Source organism: Amblyomma americanum, chromosome 7, assembly GCF_052857255.1.
Source record: "Amblyomma americanum isolate KBUSLIRL-KWMA chromosome 7, ASM5285725v1, whole genome shotgun sequence".
In the NCBI taxonomy this organism is placed as follows: Eukaryota; Metazoa; Arthropoda; class Arachnida; order Ixodida; family Ixodidae; genus Amblyomma; species Amblyomma americanum.
In genome coordinates, this window is record NC_135503.1 from 89,596,838 (window position 1) to 89,619,822 (window position 22,985).

At 46.1% G+C, this 22,985-nt stretch overlaps 1 protein-coding gene across 3 annotated transcripts in view; it reads left to right on the forward strand.

Moving 5' to 3' along the window:
• The window catches only part of LOC144099389 (glutamate receptor ionotropic, kainate 2-like), a 109,202-nt gene that overhangs the window by 9,800 nt on the left and 76,417 nt on the right, over window positions 1-22,985 (forward strand). For 2 of the 3 annotated variants that reach the window (XM_077632638.1, XM_077632639.1), the window contains exon 2: window positions 22,219-22,374. In XM_077632638.1, the coding sequence (XP_077488764.1) occupies window positions 22,219-22,374 (156 nt within the window). Of the gene's footprint in view, window positions 1-22,218; window positions 22,375-22,985 lie in introns of those variants that run through there. The other variant, XM_077632640.1, reaches the window with a different exon arrangement.

Below are 22,985 nucleotides of genomic sequence, written 5' to 3' on the forward strand. Positions count from 1 at the left end.
AAGGACGACCGCCTCCTCGACCAGCCGGACGGCAACCCGCGAATATACCTTCTCTAATGATCCTACTGTTTGACGGGTGTCAATATCGGTAATGCGAATCTCAGCCCCTCTCCTGTTCAAAAACGGAACTTTTGAGCCGCCCGCATTAACCTCTTCCTCAGAGAATGAGACTACTACCTTCCCTTTTCTCAAAAAATCCTGCCCTAATATACCTGACACTCCGTTTGGCAGAGACACCGTGTCCGGGCATACGTAGCAGGGGTGCTCCAATGCAATTCCGCCGAGAGAGAAGTGTAACCGGTAGAGTCCACTTATGCCAAGAGGATCCCCCGTTATGCCTACAAATTTGGTTGCCATACCACCAGACGCTTCCAACACCTCGCGGTCCCCCTTCCTTCGAAGCGTGTTAAAACTGCTCTCCTTAAGCAATGTCACCTTTGACCCCGTATCTATCAACAATTCCATGCAACAACCATTTAACTTGCAACGCACAACAGGGCATGCCTCGTCGGCCACACAAACTACCACCACCTCATCATCCACTGCTCCCTCCCCACGCTCCTCAGGCTGGGGAGGACTAACTAGTTTTTTGTCTCGGTATCTGGAGCCCCGCTGTAGGCTTGCTTAGGGCGTGTCTCGCCTGCTTCTCTTTGTGGCTCCCTACGGCGCACGTTTTGGCAGAACCTGGCGATGTGTCCGCGACCCTGGCAAGCGAAGCATACGATTTCTTCAAAATCTCGCATACCGCGCCTGTAGCTTTGTGGCGGTCTCCGGTTTCCAGCGAATGGGCGCTGTTGAGCGCGCGCTTCAACCTGGCGTTCTACCTGCTGAGATAGCAGCTGTTCCAAGCGATCTAACCGCTCTGTCAAGAGAGCAACCTCAGGGTTGAGCACCGCTCTCTCTATGACGCGTACTCTCGCTGCGGCTGTCGTTAACGCCTCATTTTGTTCCTCATCCAATGCGGCCTCCACGGCTTGGTCGAAATTGCTCGGCTTGCGCGAGAGCACGAACCGGCGCACGGGGTCTTGCAGACCAGCCACGAACAAAGCGGTCATTTCCTCTTTAAGTAGATCCTCCGCGTATTCCTTCCTTAGCTGGTCTCCTTCCTCCTCCCTGCTTAACGTATCGCGCGCTAAGCGCTGAAGCCGCGACGCAAACGTTCGCACGTCCTCCCCTACCATCTGTCCGGTGTCACGGAACGTCTGTACTCGCACGTGACGTGGTTCAGTGTCAAAATGCTCAAACGCGAGCTTCTTAAATTCCGCAAATGATTTTGTGGATTTTACTTTTTCGTCTCGCCATGCAAAATCATGAGCAGCTCCTGCCATCTTACACCTCGCCATTCCCAGCATTTGAGCATCGGACCATCCCCCCATTTTCCCAATCTTTTCTAGCATGGAAAAGAAATCGCAGATTGGAACCCCTGTCTTATCTCCCGTAAACGTCGGAATGACGCTTCCTAATGCCAGCATGCTTGCTCCGAGCGACGGCTGTGGAGTGGGAGCTCCCTCAGATAAAGACATTTTTTTTTTCAAGCCCTCCGGTGCCTCAAGCCTCTCAAATGGGGGTAAAAGTCCCACAATCAGTCCCGTGATTCCTTTTTGATTACAATTTTGAAGTCATGAATGTCGCAGCATTCAGAGGACATTTGCTTTTGAGACCCCACTTCTGACACCAGTGTGATGACCCCCATAATGCGCAGGTCCACACGGGACGGAGAGGCAAAGAGACACCGTATGGCTCAGTTTAAACAAACAGGTATATTCAATAATTACACATGATTAAGATTATACATCAGAGGCTGGGGCGTCCGAGCTTACGTGCCGACGACTTCATGGGGGCGATGGAGTGGCTCCGGAGTTGGGCTCGAGCGGTTGCTGGCAGAAGCTGCACGCCGTCGGGCTTCGGCGCTGAAGGCCCTCTTGGCGAACGATGTCGTCCTGAGCGTTCTTCTTCCGTACTGCTTGTCGATTTTTATATCCTCTTCTCCACACTCCCTAGGGTGAGGACGCCCACGCCGGAGGGGAAAAAGGGGGGCTAGGGCTTTCACTTGGGCGCACAAACATACCACCGCACTTATTGTCTCGCCCCCCTCACGTGTTGAGTCCGAGGGAAAGAACGTTGTCTTCGCGGTAGCGCATAGCGTCGGCTGTGGTACGGCGCGCTCTGGATCGCTGACAGTTCCCTTGTCCTGGAATGTGCCCGGAAGGGCCGCCCCTGAAACCGCCACGCCAATTGGGGAGGATAAAGCCTGTTTCCCCGCGGCGGCGGCGGCGGGTCCGGTTGGGTCCGGTTGGGCTTAAACCACTTCGTTCTGGTTGTCACTCTCAACGAGCATGGCTGGGTAATTGATGATGCCTGTCATCTGGGTCTCCGTCTACGCCGCGCCGTCGAACGTGGATCCTCGTAGCACACACAAAGAATGTACCTCGTAGCACACACAAGGAATGTACCTCGTAGCACACAAGGAATGTCACATTATGTATACGCTTTGCACAACGTTGAATATTAACTGAAGTTGTATACACTGAAAAGAAAATAAATTTAATTGTTGGGAAACTTTTTCTAGCGCGACTTTTTCATGGCTGAAGTAAGTAGAACGCCCATTACACTGCGGCGCAGGTTGCAAGACCAATTTATTGAAAGCTTGCGGTTAATATTACACTCGCAAGACAACGGTTGTTTCGATATGGAATGCTGTGGTTTCACACTCGCCTGAAACAGCACACGATTCTGTCATTCGGGACACCAATAAAGAGCCAGTAGTTTCATAAAGCCCCAGTCTTAGTGTACGTTTTCTGCTCTCTTATTTTTCTGTCGACTATCTTGGCCAGTATCACCGACAGAACGCTCATACAAACGAAGTGCCATTTAGCAAGACTGATTTTTGGCGAGCAGCTTTTGGTGCGCTTAATAGAGGCGATCGTACATGGCGGAAGAATTTTTTTTAAAGAATAACAAGCAGCAGCCCCGCATGTTAGTAAAGGTTCGTTTATTCCCTTGAGATGAATATAATTAAGTCAAAAGATGTGTTGTCAAGGACGCAAAACTAAGCCGTACTTAAGTTCATTTCTTCCTGTGTTTTGCTGATCAATTTCAGGACCAAACGTAGGAAGAATAGAATTGCGAGGTGTCTTGCTGCTGCTCTGAAGCGACAGAAAGCGACTGCCGCAATCTCGGTTCTTTAATGACAGCGTTACAAAGACTGACTTAATATCCACATGCGTAGAATCCTTGCTTTAGTGTTCTTGGGGCTGGGAAGCAGGAAATGACCAAGAGTTCTATATATGTGCTAGGAATTCGATTGTGAAGGAAAGTAAAGGACGCCTGGCTTTGAAGCTTCAGTGTGTGCAATGACTTCTTTCAGCAGCGCCGGAACCGAGTAATGGCTTCATTTCCTTATTGTCTTGGTGGAAAGTGCCTACTACGACGAAGACTTTAGAATTAAAAGTTTGTTTTTAAATGCTTCGAAGAAATTCGACATTCAGAATAAGTGAACTGCTTTCTCACGAACTCCAGAAGTCTTAAAAAACAAAAACCTTGGTATAGCATCCTCAGAAGGAACGAAATACGGAAACTTGGCGTTCTTGCGATTGTGTCTTCAGTCGCAAAATCGTGTCCCTTAAAGAGGCAAAGTTTAATTAATACATTGAACACCGCTGTTAGTGTGTCGTCGACTTTGCAAGGATCGCGAAACAATACGTAGGTCAAGGCATCAAGTGCTTTCCCATTTTCTGAGCATCGTCAATTTATTTATGATGATGTGCTTTTTTTATGACGCAAGGGCGGCTACATATCTAAAGAGCGCCATGGTACAAGGTATTCTCATCTACGCGTGGAGAGGTCGAAGACCCATTTCCCGAGTTCTTCACCCGGGATAAGCCATGAACCAGGCCGGGGAGAACTTGTAGCCGTCGTAACACCGTGAACACCCGGAGGTACCTTGGAACTCAGCCTCGAAGTGTGCATGCACCGTCATTTCATTCACACGTTGGACATAACTGATTGGCAAATGGTGAAATGTGAGTTAGAAGCTGTTACGTAAGCACGGCATGTATATGCAGAGAAATGAAAATGCTCATCGGAATCCTTCATAATAAGTTTGTAGTGCTCGATATGGTGGTTTATTAAGAGAAACTGAGCTTTTGAAGTGTATCTACAGTTCGTAGCAAAAACCTTTTGCTTACTCATTCCATTTGGCCAGAGAATCAAATGAAAACACTCGCATCAGCAAGACATAGAAGACAAGTCCATTACCTAGAATTGTACAAAGGTGTAAGGAAACACAGAAAGAGCAGATCTTTCCGCTATTTGTTTCTAGTGCTTGTCTCACAACAAAAGTAAATTCCTTGCTTGAGTATTTTCGTTTACGCAGATGAGTGCATAAATCTCACAGATTTTATTACATGAAACCAGCTCCACTGTTTATGAGCAGGAGTGACATCAGTGAGGCTTTCACATGAGCATTATGTGACCCACTCGCTCTTTTATAGCTGGCAATGAACCTTGTATCAGACTCAAGATACCGCTTAGAAATAATGCTCACTGGCAACACCTCTAGCAGCAAACTGTGCGCCACACATCGCGGCTAACGGAAATTTTTAAAACGAACATGGTGCAGAATTTGCGAACGCGTACCGTGCTCATATGGGCCTGAATATCTGTGCTTTCAGGAGACAACGTTCGCACGTGCCGTGCCTGTATTCACTGCGGTCTCACTAATACTGACTCATTACAATAAAAATATATATTACTCAAAAATAAAGCACATAGTAGTCACTGTAAATGTATGGCGTGCCGAAATCGTCATCGTAGAGTCGTGATCCATAAGGCAAAAATGCTTTATGTATCGTGCTAATGGCCATGAAATGTAGAGTACAGGTCATGACTACACTTTGTCTTCAGGGTTCTATTCGTAAGTGGTTTTCTTTCGACACCACCACATTCACTAATTCGCACGCAGGCGGCCTGTGGTTGAATCGCGAAAGTTCGAAGTAGAAGAAGTATAAGTAGAAGTAGGAGCAGAAATATTACTTGAGGAGAAGAAGAAGAAGAAGAAGAAGAAGAAGAAGAAGAAGAAGAAGAAGAAGAAGAAGAAGAAGAAGAAGAAGAAGAAGAAGAAGAAGAAGAAGAAGAAGAAGAAGAAGAAGAAGAAGAAGAAGAAGAAGAAGAAGAAGAAGAAGAAGTCGGGGTTGCTCGAACTCCAGCTGTGACACGCAAGTGGCCGCATTTGAAAGATTTATATCCCCGCCTCGGGTGTCCAGTCTGCAAGAACAGAGACTGTGAGGCGGATATCCACCACCTGTTGTGGGGCTGCCCGGCGCTGAAGCCGACGAGAATTCTGCACCTGGCGGCAGTGGGACTCTCACCGGACAATCCGGATTCCTATATTGCCTGGACACACGGTCCATATCATCGTTCACTTCTTGATTTCATCAAATCAGTCCACCTTTTTTATTTATTTAACCATCTTACTCATCTCTCACTTCATAGTTTTTATGCCCTGAGGCAATAAACATGCTTCAAAATAAAAAAAATCGCTACCCGATATTTCACAGATCTACGCCGCCAAATGGCTACTGCTGCAATAACATCGTAGTATATGGTCGTTATGCATCTGGAGGAAACCGACAGATGATCATAACTTTTTGTCATCAGGCCAAATAAGGCGGTTTCACTGCAGTCTCCTTTTTGTATTATTCGTTCGTTTCCCGTAGCCATCGGTCGCATGCGCATTTATCAGATAATTTTTCAAAACGTGTGAAAGGGCACTGCGTTAAATATTCTGCCAGCTGAAAACATGTTTTCAGTAACATAGAATCAGAAACCTTGTTTCCGCTTCTGAACAGTAATGATTGTACGTCATGCAGAAAAGGTGAAAACAAAACGACTCTTACACTAGTCGTTTCCATTCTTGCACATCAAGAAGAAGTTCTTTATTTCTATTGCGTGCGCCACGCTTCAGCCGCTGTGAATATTTCTTTAAGCCCATTCTCTAGCTGGCGTAAGTACTTGTGCCAAAAGGCGAATGAAAGCCTCAGGTAGCAGACTTGCCTGTTGCTCGGAATTCCAGGAGTTTCAATATAACAGTTCTATCTCTTAATGTAAAAACTCCCGAGCAAAGCGCATTGGTCGTCGTAGTAGTAGTAGTGGCCAAAAAGCGTTGGTGCCGCTGAGAGGGAGCCGCAGGAGGTCGGAGGGGACAGAGAGGTGGAAAGCACTGGAGTCCCAGCCCGTGGTAGCACGGTCACTTGACACCTATCTCATGCACATAGGTCAAGCCTTCCTCCTCGCGCTAACTTTGCCTAAACTAATTGAGCGGAAGTTCCCGTTAAAGGCGTTTTTTCGTTCGTAGTCACTCCTGTCCGCCCACCAAGCGTGACCTGGGGCAGGGGGACATGGACATCGCGCGCGGCTGCATCATATTGTGCCTAATCATTATGGCATGGCAGGTAGCGCTTATTTTCCGCAATACCGGTTGTGTGGTCACCAATCAATATTTTTTAAATACCTATGTCTGGATGTATACAACGAATAATAATGGCAGAAGTAAAACTTCGTTGCTCAGAAACGAGCACCAAATAATGCATGCGCTTCCGGCTTCCCCGTTAGCAGGATTAGAATTGGAATCCTTTAACTCGTTGTACTGGTTAGCGTACGGTGCTTATTTTATTCTAAATCACTGTTATGAGAAACAACAGGAATTTTTTTATTCTGGTAGCAGATGTTGCCTGAAGAAAGCACTCTAATACTAGTAACTTTCGATTTCTTCAAGCGCTTCACAAAATGAAGAAACTTTGTAGCAACCAGATTCTTTTTTTTAGCAAAAGAGGAATGTTTCATAATTAACATTTTACAACACTGCCCGAAGCGAAAACCGAATATTTGACTCGCTTGTGCGCACATTTCTCTGGTTTTTAATTTATTCGTACGGCCATGATGCGCAATGGCGTAACGTCGCTCAATATTTGAGCTCGGCAGGCAGAGATGAAAAACTATAGTGAACAGCCTAATTCTTGATTCGTGGCAAAGGACAAAACTTAGTAAATGGACCGGTGTGAACGCGAAACAAAAACGACAGAACTATGAAAGGGTGAAGCAACAGACAGACCTTTCAGCCGTAGTTGGCACTGTGCACAAAACAAACTGTCCAGTTGTTTCTCCAAGGACATCAAACTAGGATTCATTAACAACTCCTGTGCTTTCACACGCCGAAGGCCTTCGATGTCAGATGAGGCATGCCTAAGGGGGGCGCATCCATAGGTTTTCGTGCATTAGTACAGGGATAAGTAATGAATTGTTCTATTATTGATAAGTTTATTCATAGGGCTTGCCATTACTGAAATAACTAAACGAGGGGAAGAAACAAAACCAGCAATACATAAAAAGTTTACGTGCACGAAGATGAATGCCTTGCATACAAGAAATAATGTGTAAATCAAACAGGGAACAGGACCATTACTATCACCAAAGGAGGAGACAAAATATCTTAATTATTGTAGGCCTTACAAAAACAGCAAGCTAGTGAACGTTCTTAAAAATGCAACTAACCACTAGGTTTACGGTGTCTTTTGAAAATCCCTGCGGAAGTACTACTACGAGTGCCTTTCTTTCTATAAAAAACAAAACAAAAACAGGATCACCTCCTCGACAAAAAGTATTCTATATATCTGTAACCCCCGACTTAGCTTTTGAATTCCTCGTCCCTCGCTGCATCCTTCTCGACGCGCTCTGCTTAGGCCCAAACTTTCAAACTGGCGAACAGAGCGGTCGAATGGTTGCGGTGCCAGAGAGGCCGCATGCATCTTATAGACGCCTTACGTGCCTCCGCAAAAGGCGTGAAGCAGTCCGCGCGGGCCACGCGCTGAGCCCGTGAAATATTGACTGCGTTCGTCTGCGGCGGTGCACCTCCTGGAAAACACGAACACTGGACCTCAGAGTAAACATACAGAGACGACCGCGAGGTTCATCTTTCATCTTCGCCGTAAAGAACTGGGGGAAGAAAAACTTTGCTGACAGGTTTGAGCGGTCGCCCTTCCTTCTGTGGAGAACTCGATCGTCGGCTCAGGGATCCATCACCCGCAGTCAGCAATTGGCCACAGTACTACGTTGGTGGATTTGTGAGTGCCCTCCAGGCTTGACTTGACGCGAGCACCTAGTCACTCTGGTCGAGAAGACCCTGACGCCAAGGAGTCTGGGAAATGCGTCCATATTTTTGCCCCTCAAGTGTCTGAATACTTAAAGATGTGGATGAGCATGCACGTGTTCTTTCTTTTTTAACTAGGAATGGAATTTATTTTAACTAGGAATGCCTCACCATGCATTCCTGTCTCTTCCCAAACAGGGTGTATTTGATGGACAGATGAACGCTGTGCATTATCGCACTTTGTGTGCTAAAATCCCTTAATTTCAGCTCATTGGAGTTGTTAAGAGCACCCTGATTTCTCACTAGGTCGGCATATTAAGAGAAATGTGGCCACCTCTGATGAATTAGTGCCGAAGAAAATAATGCTTCGCAGCCAAATGACATAAGCCAGAGTCTTCATCGCGTCTATTATCTTAATATGAAGTTCTGCCCTTCCTCACTCACATACGGAAGAGCAACTGGAAGAAGTAGAGCATATTTCATTTGAAAAGTGTGTAAAGGATTAGTAACTGCTGCGTATTCACAAGCTTGCGACTTTTGAGTTTTCAGGTTGTGCAGAGTCCGCAAAATGAAAAATAATAGTAGACAAATTTTCATTCTCTTCCGCCCTCCCTGCTTGAAGGATTTGAACATCGAAAGGGAGGAAAGGGACACCGACTGAGCAACTCAAAAATAGGTTGCCAAATCCCACCAGAGGCACCAAGGTCTATGTTAAATGTGAGGCACAACTGCTGTTTTGTTCCTTCATTTTTTTTTTCTGGCTGAGACAAAACGATGTCCCTTTTCCGCGCGTCTGTAGCGGTTTTCTCTTACAATGTAGAAGTTTCTGCTTTCTTGCTTTTTTCGCAGGAACTTCCTTCAAAATTGTCCTTGCTCTCGATCGGTTGTGTCCACTGCGCAGTTAACTAACCTTTTATTCCTATTCTTCACTTTTGTTAGCGTGACAATGCTACAGTATCGGGATATTCGAGGCCTGAACCAATCTGGGTTTTGCAGGTAGGCTGAGCGCGAGACAGACGAAGACAAGAGAGGGACACAGGATGTGCGCTAACATGCAACTGAAATAAACGGAAGGAGAATTACGAGCTCGAGGAATTTAATTCTCATGCCCAGCTATCCACTGATTAAGCCCTTGGGCCTGGATAGAGACAATATGCACCAAGATAATGTGCGGCTAAACGACGAGACAAAATGGCACAGAAAGGAACCAAAGCGCCTCTTCCCCCTTCAAGCGGCGAAACCCAAGAAATTACGCAGCATTTAGAAACATAGATTCCTGTCCCAACAGAAAAATAGACGCTTCACTCACGCACTTATCGCTTCCTAGCCTATGAATAAGAGACTTCAAGAAGCTCCCTTGAAAGTTGTCCTTTAGAACGGCCAAGAACTTTTCTTTTTTCAAAAAGTGGGCGACATTTGCAGCTCAAACAATGCTTAAGCAGGTTATTAGATTGAGTTGATTTAAAAGCGGCGTGTTCCCTTAGGCGTTCATTGAGGCAGCGACCGGTCTGCACCATATAGACGCGGCCACAGCTCAGAGGGACCTGGTAAACGACACAAACCTTGCAGGCAACGAACTTGGTTCGATGCTTAATGCTGCAAGCCACTTTGTTATGGCTTCGGCTCGGCAGTGCGCAAAGGCTTGACAGTTTACGAGGTGCCGTGAAAACGTCGCCCACACCAAACTTTCTTGCTATCCTCTTTAGGTTGTGCGACACGTGGTGAACGTGAGGCATCACCACATATTTCTTTTTCTGCATGGGTTCCATGGCAGTGCTGGAAACAGGTCCTCTCTTTTGTCTATTACGTAGCTGTTTAAGTAGGCCTTCCGCTACAGTTGTCAGCACCTAAACAGGACAGCCAGCATTCTTGAGGCGTTCGACCTGATGTCCGAAACTCGACTCAACTTGGTGATCACAGGACTGGGATAGCGCGGATCTAAATGACAAAGAGACGACACCACGTTTCACAAGTTCCGAATGTGAGGAATGATACGGTAAACGGGTTTTCTTTGCGCGTGCCATATAGGCCCAACATATGTGGCTTGTCATGTTAAAAAACAATCTTGGATCTAAAAACTGGAGCTAGTCATTTCGCGCTATAGTTGGAAGGAAAAACTAATCAAACTGGAGGTGGCAAAAAAAAACCGCAACAGGACCGAGTCAGCAACAAGAGCGTTAGCTTCTTAGCCCACTTCTAGCCTATTACTAAGTCAATCAAATGCACACGATCATTTTCAAAACGCTAACATATAATGGGTAACAAGCTAAGCCGCTGTGCGCAAGCCGAGTTAGTTGCTTTTAATGCAATGAGACGTAATATGAAGCGTCAACAACGTAGAGAAAGTTTTCGCTCAAGAAGTACTTTAGTTTGGGCTATTTGGTTTATAGCTAGAGTTGATGTCAGGACGGCGCGAAAGGGACAAGGACAAGAGAGGCACAAGAACACAACATGACAGGCGCTACATCAACTAAAGTTTCAGCGGCGCTCTCTGTTCCTGGCCGGCCGCTGGGAGCGGATCTTCGCTACCTCACGTGGACGTGCCGAGGAACGTGGGAGTCAAGAACAAGACGATTAGTGGAAGTTGGACTTACGGCTTCAAGAGAAGAAACACCTTTCATTGCAGCTAGCGGACAACGCTAAGAGCCGGAGCCTGCTCAGGTTTCTGTAAACAGCTTCCACGACCTACTTCAGCTTTTCGACAGCCTCTCCTTATGCGACATGAATGTTTTCGAAATTTACGAAAAAATAAGCCACGTTTTGCGTTGAGTGCAGTGAAACGAAATATGGATACGTATATGAGCATAATTATGAACGCCTATGATGCGGAAAAAGTTTTATCAGTTCGCTATAAAGGAAAAAAAGTAAGTGTAATTAAAAACAGCGCCAAAGATAAACAATTCTAACAAAGCGGCGGGAACTCTATCTGCATGGCCGATTCGGTCATAGCTTCTTGTGACTTTCTGTTTGTTCTTTTTCTATCACCTGCTTCGCGGCAAGATGAAGTACTCATCTGAACCACAGAGTGATATATAAAGAAACGAGCGTATGTTTCACAACAATGCACTGATCTGTGATCTGCAACTTATTAGGTCGTGCGCAGAGGAAACCGGCTTACTGTATTCTTTATAAGGAGCCGCACAGTAACATCGATTGTCCAGCATTGCTATCAGCAGTTTTTTTAGCGTTCCTTTACGCTCAAGCTTGCGACTGGGAGCTGCTTGTTATCATAGATGCACAGACTTTGACAACCCATCGACAGAGTTCTCTATCTGTACATCTTCAAGAGCACAAGTATAGTAATATTTTTTGCCTTTTTTGTCATTGTGGTTTTCTCATGTGCGCGTTGCGTTTGTTTTAACCCCCTGCACGTGACTGGAGGAGAATGCATTTTTTATTTTTACTTTTCCATTGCCATGTTTCCTTCCTGTTGTGCACTATGTGCACTGTGGGATTTACATTCTTGCGTGTGGTGTAGCGCTCTTCTTGTAACGTGCTTTGTGTTTCTAGGATTCCCTAACGTTTGGCGGGCACCTAAAAAAAGGCAAATAAATAAATAAAAATAAGAAAAAGAATAAATCGCCCTAAAAGGTAATTTAACCGTTCATCTGCTACTTAAGCACAAGACAAAGGCGGCAATGGCGCAGTGTCAATCTACTTCCTGATTTTCAGAGAACCACTATCGCTTTCTGCCAACAGGTTTTCACCTACCGATTGAGGTTGTGGCGGCGTAAAGCACTTCGCTAAAGCGTATTTCAGGTGCTGAAAGACTGGTTACTTCCGCCGGCTTGTTATTAGTTGGCCGTAAAGGAAAGAGAAAGGAAGACCTTTACTTTCGAATTGCCGAAATCAGAGCGTTACTGCGTGAAAGATTTCCCCACGACGGCCATTTAAAAGAGCACTGCTGGTGTCTTAGTGCCATCTGCTTAGGTCTCTTTAAACTTGCTGAGTGTTATTATGCGTGGATGAATTCGACCATTACATTTCAGGCACTATAGCATAACTTTCTGTTCTCCCGGCGCCTCGAGTGCATGGAACAACGGTGGTAAATAGAGAGAAAAAAAAAAGGAAAAACGGGCCTTCTTAGAAGCGGCAAAGTAATTTCGGTTCAAGCTAGACGCCGCTGCAGGAAGTAATTTCCGTTCACTAAGAAAATTTTGCTTGGAAAAATACATAATGTAAAAACTTAGTACGACAAAATAGAAAGGTTTAACTTAAAACTGCATGGCTGGTACGCCATGTAGCCAGAATTCAAAGATAGGTAATTGGATGTGGCGAGCAGAGGGGTTGAAACACACGGAATGAAGAGCTATGGCACAATAGGAACAGTCGCAAAACACGAAGTAGTTGAAACAAGAATTTGCAGTTTGGCACGGCTTCCTTTCCTCACACAACAAGCATGAAAAGCGTGAGCATGCAACTGAAAAATGAAAAATTTGCGAGCGCTCAAGTGTGATGAAATCTTGTTTACGTTTTAGTTTTAACACTTTGAAGCCAGATGATCACTAAAATGTAAGAGCTTGTGCGGAAGCTTGTGTGCTGCAATTTCCCTTTTTATCTTTTATACAGCGAGAAGATAGTGACAGACTGTTGGTTGACACCATATCGAGAATCGTTATCAATTACTGTTTAAAGATGAGGCCATTTCTCTCAATCACACCGAGGCTTGGTTTTTCACATCGCAGATATTCTGTGTACGGTTCTCTTCACGCTGGTTTATTCTCTGGTAACAAACTGTGGCAAAAAAACGGATGGACACCTGCGCACGGGACCTTTTTGAGTTATTTCAAGCGCATATGCTTGAGTTGAGCTGCGTTGAGGTGTTGAATGCTACAGGTGGGATTAGCCTTGCTTATTCTGGCGGCAATTACTCCACCGTAGCTCCACATCTGTGTTAATAATGTCCTAAATCCTGACGGATCTACACCGCTATGCGCACAGTTACTTTTAATAGTAAATATTCCACATATGCTTGACTCGATGTGAAGACAAGTCGAGACAAGAGCAGCATCATCATTTGCGTTTTATTTGATTATGGTGCGCATAATTACTCGCACATTCACTGAGCAAAAAAATCCAAATGTCAGACGATCGATATCGGAAGAATTCTCAAAGATAGGCCGACTGTTGTTGTGATTTCCGTTTCTCCGTTATCGACACGCAGCCGAAGTCGAACGCTCAATTACCTAATTAGCAGTGCAAAAGCGGCTGCCGTAGAACACCACTCTTTCGACACGCGTTATTATGTACAGTGTCTGCGCTTCCCAAGTAGATATGCCGGAAGTCTGGCCTCATTGGAATAAATTTGATGCGCATACCAGTATCCAGACGGCGACCGCGGTACTTTTAACATTCCAGTGACTTGAGCGAAAAGATCGCCTAAAGCGCCGGGTGAGGGAACCATGTGAACGACGTCAGTACACCATGTTGAGAGAAGTTTTTTCCATAGCAAACATGCCCAACAGATTTAGTCTGTTCTCTCTATAGAGGACTAGAGAACAGTCTTACTTTATTTCCGTCCTGTGAAACGCAAAAAGCACGTCTTTCCCATGTTGAATGCATACGCTCGGCACCAAATATCAGCTAAATGTGACCAATTCTTATGTGTGGCGAGCTTCTATGATTCTAGACGCTGTTTCCACGCGATTCAGATCGGTCCACGATAACAGACAATTCGCTCAAACACCGCGTTGTTGAGCAGGTGACTTGTTGATGATGTGCAGGCTCAAACCGGCGGCATTACGTGTGAGAAATCTCGTCGTGTTACAATGCCAATGGCCTTGCATGGAGGCCAGACACATACGCGTCGTTGTGTCGTTGATGCACTTCAGCGTGATAAACACGCCGGTTTCTATTAGCAGGTGCTCCAGAAATTGATGAAATAGCTTCGTTCAGTCAGCACGCATTTTGAAAAGTGTGCATTGCTAGTCGTGGTTTTCGATGGGAAGGTCGTATTTTTTTTTATAGTATGCGAGTGGCCTACCATTTGCAGAAAGTTTCTATGAAATCATCCTAAAAAATGGAGCCTGCATTCTTTAAAATTTATTTTTTGGCCCGATGGTGCACTCTGAAGCAGGAAAACAGCGACGAGTGAAGTAATCAGTCAGCTCTTGTTTGTGACATTCTTCCTTCGTCCCTGTTTCATTGCGGTCTGTTCCTTCGTTAACCTTGCTCGGCCACGGATGCCAATTTGTGCCCTGTGCCACCACAGTTCTCATCGTATTCAGGCAACCAGGGACAGAGTTTATGAAAACCAAGCAGGCCACTGTCTCGCTGACAGCCTGAGAAAGCGCGCCACTCTCTTCGACGTGCCGTGCACACCGCAAAACTTTTTGGAAGGCGTGTGGCTGTTCTTCACGTTTTCGAAGTGTGTAAGTTGCTACATATAAAGCCGCAGTTATTTTAGTCCAGCATCCAGGTTAAGAACAGCCCTAAGCGGGGTAAGCTTTCTCATTACAACTTCCTGTACCCTTGCGTTAACCGTACCTTAATTGTGCGAAATGAAATATCAGGATATCTGGCACTCACTTCCGGGCACGTTTCTGAAAACCGTGTTCGAATTATTATATTTTACTCTCGATACTGCGCACGCTCGCCTTCGTGGATGCTGTAATAATTTGTGTGGTCCATTGCGTAAACTGCTAATTCAACGCGCTGTCTTCCGGAAGCTGCGAGACTACTATTGTTATCGTCACAGATCAAATTAATGGACGTTTAAAAGGCGCCTGTTCTGTTGTTGGATCTGCCTCAAAATCATGGATTGCAAGTTGGGGGGGGGGGGGGTAGTACCCGAGAGAAGATATTAACTCAGTGTGGCTGGTAACAATTGTGGCAAGCAGAGGGGGCAACAGCAAACACTATAGCCCTCTAAAATTCCCCGGACAGGCTATGAACAGCGCGCGAGTTTCGTATATAGGCTTGTGGTAGAAAAGGAAGCATACATTTTAAGCACGCACAACTGCCACTAGGTGAAATGTGCGGCCTGCATTTTACCAAAGTCCAGTTGTATTTTTTGTTGCTCACTTCTGACGGTGCACAGAATTTTCGCCTAGTTGCTAACTTATTAACGACCGGCCTTTCTTTCTCCTATTCAATCCCGTTATTATTGAAGAGCGTCAATTTATGTGTCTGTGAAAAATGTTCTGTTTTGCCCACTAAGATATATTTATAGCTCTGAGTAGAGAAGCGCATTGGTGAAAATATTTGACTTCGGGGCCTGAGAAGAAATACAAGTACCAGTCTAGTAATCTGGCCTTGTATTTTCTATCTCTTTCAACCATGCTTTCTTCCTGTCTTCCTTCTGTCAGCCATGATATATGAGGAGCATGCAATTAATAGTTAATTTCACACAGTCCCCAGAAAAAAAATCGCTCGGCGTAAGGCAACCATTGGTCAAGATAGCGTCCTTTCTGATTCGGCGTTGTTCGCGGAAACTGCCTCGTCAAACGGCAGCTCATGTAGTCTGCTTGCAGCATGATGGGGACAATTACTCCTCGAGGAACTAGGAACCGAAAGCCGCCACGCTAATTACTGTCGCTGCCACTCGGCTGAATAAAGATGGGCCTCTGTAGCTTGTGCCACGCACGGAACAATCCAAGACGCATCTAACATCATTTCATTGCGCACTGAGCGAGAGTGAATGAGACAGCGCGGCTCCGTCGCTCCTAGGATATACCGGAAGGCCCGCATTGATGAACGGTTCCTCGAGTTGTCGCGGCGCTAGCGCAAAGGAAGACGTAGACAAAAGGTCGGCCGGGAATCGCAAAGGCGAACGGCAGCGCCGCTCCGTTAGTGTCTCGATTGGGACTGCCGCGGCGCCACCACGCTTGGCAGTCATTTGTTCCCAGCGGCGCCTAGCTTCCAAATTTCCGGAACCCGATTATCGGCTTCGCTTGGCTCAGCTCTGCTGCTGGCTCCCAACGGTTCCGGCTTGGCTCGGATCGGCCCGGCATGGCCCGGCAGGCGGGCAGGCGCTGCACCACTCGCCCGGTTGGTCTGCACTCGCCTCGCGCTGCTTTTGGCTTTATCGCCGCTAGCTCGGTCTCTCAGAGGTCCAAAGCTTCGCAGGCGGGAGGGTCCGAACACGGGGGCGCAGGAAAAAAGCGTGCGAAATTTCGTAGCTACCGCCGAGTTTTGCCCCTGAACACGCTCTCGGCGGGGTTATCTCGCGTTGTTTGTGGCTCTGCGTGTTCCTTCGCGAAAGAATCGCCGATGCCGCTGCCGCGGTTCACGCTCCCCGCGGGATGCATGCAAACATAGACGACGGCCCCCGTATTAGCTCCAGAGGCCCCGCTAAGGGTCTCGGGCTTGATTTATGGCCGACGCACGCCGCCGCGCCCGAGTCTCATTGTCTGCCGCGGCGGCGGCAAGGAGCGTCGGAGGAAAGTTCCCCTTCCGCCGCTGAGGCACTTAGTTGCGCTCACCCCACGAACATTTCCTGCGCGTGGCATGTGCGATTCCTGGTTCATTTTTATTCTTAGCGCTTCTTTACGCGTCACAGTATGGAAAACGCTGGGTTCTCATGCCTGTTCGGGTGGTGCATTGGTTTATCAAAAAGGGAGAAAAGGCACGCGAACGCTTTTTGCCGGACCTTGATCTTACAAACAGCTTATTTGTTTCTTCTTCCTTAAGGTGCAATGCTACAACGGCCATAACCCAGTGGCCCAGTAAGCGACCGTAGTGGTATGGTTTTGGCTGCTGTTACGACATTGTGTTCGGTTTGACCGTTATGGCTGCGGATACCACAGAGTTTTTGGCGGGGAAGCAAAAATTATGTAACCAGCCACGACCATCTGCAGAGAAGCCTTCTTGAATTAATTTCAAAATCAGTGGACATTTGATAACTCACAAAACATGGAGCATAATAATAATAATAATAATAATAATAATAATAATAATAATAATAATAATAATAATAATAATAATTGGTTTTTGGGGAAAGGAAATGGCACAGTATCTGTCTCATATATCGTTGGACACCTGAACCGCGCCGTCAAGGAAGGGATAAAGGAGGGACTGAAAGAAGAAAGGAAGAAAGAGGAGCCGTATTGGAGGGCTCCGGAGTAATTTAGACCACCTAGGGATCTTTAACGTGCACTGACATCGAGCAGCACACGGGCGCCTTAGCGTTTTGCCTTCATAAAAACGCAGCCTCCGCTTCGGTAGCGCAATAGGTAGCGCGTCAGTCTCATAATATGGAGCATTTGTTGATTTTTGTTTCGGCCGATCTAGAGAAAAATTACAGGATTGCACTTGTCTGCTCAAGAGCGCAAAGCGAAAGCCTTTCTCTATCCCCATTCTCCCTTCATTTTTCTCTTATCTTTGGTAATTTTCGTTTTTTTTATGTCAACTTTTTAAAGTTTATTCTTTATAATTTTTATTTTTAATTTTTAGTTATTTTTCTATTTGGTTTTGCTTTTTAATGTATGGTATATTTCATTACATATACGTTGTAAAGAAGTGTTCAACTGATATTTTGTGGAAAGGAAATGGCGCAGCAACTGTCTTACATGTCTCGGTGGACACCCGAACCGAGCCGTAAGGAAAGGATTAACAGTGGGAGTGAACGAAGAATGGGAGAAAGAGGTGCCTCAGTGTAAGGCTCCGAAACAGTTTCGACCACCTGGGGATCTTTAACGTGCACTGACATCGCACAGCACACGGGTGCCTTTTGCGTTTCGCCTTCATCGAAACGCGGCCGCCGTGGTCGGGTTAGACCGGCTACATAGAATAAAACAATCGCCAGCACACTTCCTTACAACACAAGCTTACTGTACAATTTTGTGTGAAGTGAAACTAATTATCAACACTATAATGGAGCCTTTCAACCTCGAAGTTCCTTCCTGATGCTGAGCTCAGTTTTCTCGCCATATTTCGATTTATTAGCTTCAGTCAACATAAGTTGGTGACCCCAAATTTACCCTGTTTTGTAATCATTTAACAGTACACCGCAAGTGCAGCGAGCAGTAACAACAACAATAATAATAATAATAATTGGTATTGGGGGAAAAGAAATGGCGCAGTATCTGTCTCATATATCGGCGGACACCTGAACCGCGCCGTGAGGGAAGAGATAAAGGAGGGATTGAAAGAAGAAAGGAAGAAAGACGTGCCTTAGTGGAGGGCTTAAGAATAATTTTGACCACCTAGGGATCCCTAACGTGCACTGACATCGCCCAGCAAACGGGCGCCTTAGCGTTTTGCCTCCATAAAAACGCAGCCGCCGCGGTCTATTTTTATTTATTTATGTATTTGAACCTCAAGGGTCCCTGACGGGACATTACATGAGGAGTGGGCGCAAGAACAGCGGTTAAAAATGAATTTTACATGGGAATCAAGTCGATGACATGGCTTCCTCGATGGCAGTCTTGAAATGGGCTGGATCAGGGATTAGTGCTAAGTCGGAGGGAAGGTCATTCCAGTCGCGAGCTGTGTGGACAAAAAATGATTTCTGAAAAGTAGTAGTGCGGGCACGATGCGGGATGACGCTGTTTTTGTGGCCTGTGCGGAGTGTTCGACGTACTGGTGGAATGAGCTTGCTGTCACGGGGTGAACAATGGAAAAACCTGTGATAAAGGCAGAGACGTGAAATTCGGCGATGGGAAGCGAGAGAAGGAAGTTTTAGTTGGAACTTCAAGGCGGATATGCTAGAGTATCGCGAGTAGTTTCAAACCCGAGTTTTCCGGATCAGTTGCCGAGCGCCCTAACCACTGAGCCACCGAGGGCGAACAAAACTGAAAATGCTTTTTTTAGAAATCGCGCATAATCGAGGAACAGCACGTTGCCTGATTTTTCTTACAGTTGCTCCACACTTCCTGAAATGTTATTGTTCTTTATAATTCGACTCTTGTAGAGAACTAATTATGACAAAAATCTTGATGTACTGCAGTATGCGTGGGAAAGCACAGAAGGAGTAGCACATTGAAAGCTCTGCTTTGCGCTATTCCGCACTGATTAAGTCGGACTAACCTGTGGCCGTCTGCAATCTGCCGTCTGCCGTCTGAAATACGCAAACTTATGAGCAAAAATTATGGCACAAAAGTCTTAGCACATATGCTCTGCGTATCGGAGCAGAAGCATCAGAACATGTTTATATATATATGCACAAGTTATAAAACGGAAAGTTGAGCTAGTTGGTACATATTCGAATACGAAAACAGCGCCGTGACAGGGGACGAAGAAAGAACGACAAGCACTACTAACAACTGAAAGATTACTAGATAAGGGATGGATAACACAAATAGATCATACTTTAGTACGTACAAGGACACCCGCTTATAACGAACCTAACGGCCACGCGCATTTCCGTTCTCTTTATCCGAACTTTGCTGTAAGTGGACTCTCCTTATTAGAGCCTAAAGTATTAAGTCCGCCAAATGGGGCGTTTCTATCTTAAAAAAAAACTGCCTCATACGTGTGTACTTCAACGCAGACCCTACAGCGGCTCTTTCCAGGCTCTCCTGGGCGGTCATCACCTCGTCGTTGAGACCTTTGCTGCCAACAATCAACTTTAGGAACAGGATGTAGCTGACCGTTGTTGAAGCGTCCAAGGCAGCTCGTGCCAGGCTGGCCCCATTCAGATTCCTAGAAGTATAAGCGAGTGCTCGTACTTGCAGCTGAACGGCGTCGTCAGAGTACGCGGCTCTGCGGTGTTGTAGTCCGCAGGAACGTAGTCATCCGAGGAAACATCTGGCCAGCTATTCATCAGCGAGGGGTGTCTGCAAATCTACACGTGTCTGATCACGCGCGTTTGCTAGAGCTTCATCTGTCATTCCTAGGCCCATGCAGCGAACAAAGCAGCGCACCGATCGCAGCACTAAATGTATCAGCTGCACTGTCCGCTCTCCGACGCTGCCTGCACGTGGTTGCAGCACTAAATGTGGAGCCAAATGTATCAGCTGCACTGTCCGCTCTCCGACGCTGCCTGCACGTGGTTGCAGCACTAAATGTGGAGCCAAGCGAGCAAGCACGCACATCACGTGACCAGCATGGCCAGCAAAGCATTCAAACTTCTCATATCGCTGCTGTTAGTTGATTAAGGACAATGTGAAGTAGCTTCACTTTAGTGCAAAACTTCAATTTGATATGCTTTATCCAGGCAGCGAGCATGGAGGCAATGATTGCCATTTTCGACCGTCGGCGCGCGCTTGGCGGGCGGTTACTTACTGCTTCAATGCTGCCTGTTCACGCGATGGCGTTAAATTTCTGTTCTCCAGAAAATCTGGTGTCGGCCGGTGTCGGTGTTGTGAGCGAAAAATCGCGATCGTGGCTCTCGCAGGTGCTCCCAAAAGAGCAACCTAGAAGGCTGGTGGCCACTTAGGTCACATGACTTTGCGGCATCGTCAAAACCTGCCCACCGGATAGAGGACATACTTCCCACCATGGCAGGTGGAAATTAAATTAATGATTGGTTGCTTGGAAAAAGCAACCTCGGTCGCATATGGCCTACCGCTGGGACGACCTGCTATTGCAGGGCAGTGGCGAATCACTTGACTGCTTCCCCACTGCGCCAGAAGGGGTATGAGGACTCCGAAGGGTCAATGAATGTAAAGTAGAGAATTACATTTTGCATCTATGGGAATTAATCCATTACACTTTCGCGTCATACACTTAAGGCGGAGCTTAAGTGTACCCTCCAATTTTTAACGCGTTAGCGTAAAATGCCCCGTTCACCAGAAAATCCGGTGTCGGCATTGTCGGTGTTTTGAGCGAGAAATCGTGAGTATGGATCTGGTAGGTGTTACCCAGAGAGCAACCTAGAAGGCAGGTGGCACACCTAGGTCACGTGCACTTGCGGCGTCGCCCCAGCTTGCCCACCGTGGAAGGTGGCAGTTAAAAAAACAATTTTTCGTTCGAGAACAGCAACCTGGTCCGCACAAGGCTCACCGCTGGTAGCACGTGACATCCCAGGCGACGCGCCACTGCGCCAAGAGGGATTTAAGGACTCCAGGGATCTACGCAAGTAGAAAACGATCTTCTGCACATATGGGACATTACCCACTACGCTATCGCCTCATACCCCTAAGGCGGAGATTAAGTGTCGGATCAAATATTTTTTTATCGCTATTTTGAGTTGAGATGTTCTTTCCGGGGCGGTGTCGCGTGGGTTGAGAGATGCTCTTCGATCTCCGCGCTTCCTAGTAAGAGAGCGTTCGTTACATCGGCGGCCATTGTAAGCGGCCTCGACCGCATTTATACATGGGCGCCTTCTTCGGTACATACGCATACTGTGCACTTAGACCAGTCGTGACGTTTGCTGCACTCAAGGTGATCCTACAAAAAGTTTGGCTCATTTTAAGAACCAGACCTGTCGAGAAAGTTTATATTGACATTTGCGTTGGCATGAGCTCAGTGCCTCACTTTTCATTGTATGCTGTCTAATAAATTTTTTGATGTTGTCTCTCTTTTCTCATTCTTTAGCATGCCTTGTCATAATGTATTTTATAAAAGAAATACAAGTGCTCTCAATAACTTTATCTTACAAATGCACTTTCTGGCTGCTCGAACTGTGTAATTTTCAAAAGAATAGTTTCGCCTTTTTGTACTAGTAATATTTATGCTACTACCACTTAGCTTTGTACTTTTTCTTCCTTTTTGCTTTTTTCCTCCAAAGTGAAAGGTCGCGTGCCGGTGGCTTTCAGAATGACCAAATAAAAGCACAAACCTTCACGGCACTATCCTAAGCGAACAATTCGCGAATCAGAATGATAAGGCAAACATCAGTGCAATCAATGCGCTGAGCCTGGATTTGAAACTTGTAACTCCACTGCGAGACTTCGTGGTGATGCTCTATGGCCTTCTCTGGACACCGCCCGCTATGGTCATGAGAATTTTATACCCTCCGATACGTTTCATAAATAAATAGTATACCCTTAATCTATTCACAGAAAACGCCCTAGTCCAGCTACTTCAGCTGCGTTAGCAGCTATTTTCATTTCATTAACCTGCACCGTTCGCCGTCTTCGTCTTTTCAGGTGTTGACGTACACTTCGCATGCATAATCGGTTTATCTTGTCTGCTCTCTTGTCTCTTTCAAGCTGTCAACGCGCCTATAGCTCTCGCTCTCTGTGCAGGCGGCATATTCGAGAGCGACAACCAGCAAGCGCAAGTCAGTTTCCGCTATGCCCTGGACAAGATCAACAAGGACATCACCATCCTGCCCAGGACAGAGCTCGTGCCCGTCATATACGAGGTGAAGCCCAAGGACAGCTTCTCTGCTTCCAAAGCTAGTAAGCATCGCCCAAGCACTCCACAGAGACTTCAGACATCCGCCCTCAATTGTACTGGCATCTATTGCAAAATGGCTGCCAGAACATCATGACAGTAGGGAATTTTATCTACATAATAGCTTACCTTTTCACAGTATAATCAGCAATGAAATGCCACCATCGAAAGAAGTCACTGAGTCTAGGAACAGAGCTAGCGTTTTGGAAAAGCGTGCCGAAATACTAATGTATCAACAAAATAATGCCCAATTAAAGAAAGTAAATATTTATTTAAGCGAACCTTCTAGAGTTAAAAGCGTTCTTTGCAGGCTGTACCGCGACTTTACTTGTCGGCTCATTTTGATTAGAGATGACCAATTTATGATAGAAATTTATGATTAGGTACCGTCACTATTATCTTGTAACAGTTTTGTGCATTGACAAATGGTTGCTTCTTCTACTGAATACTGAAAGGTAGCAGCACAAGTAGCTACGTAGTTAGCTTCGGTTTACTATAAGAGCTCATTATTTTGAAGTTAAACTTTGAGTAATGGCAGCAAATATACACCACGAGTACAGACAAGTAAAGATTAGCATTCCCTCTTCTGTCGTGTCAAGGATATAAAAATTCTATT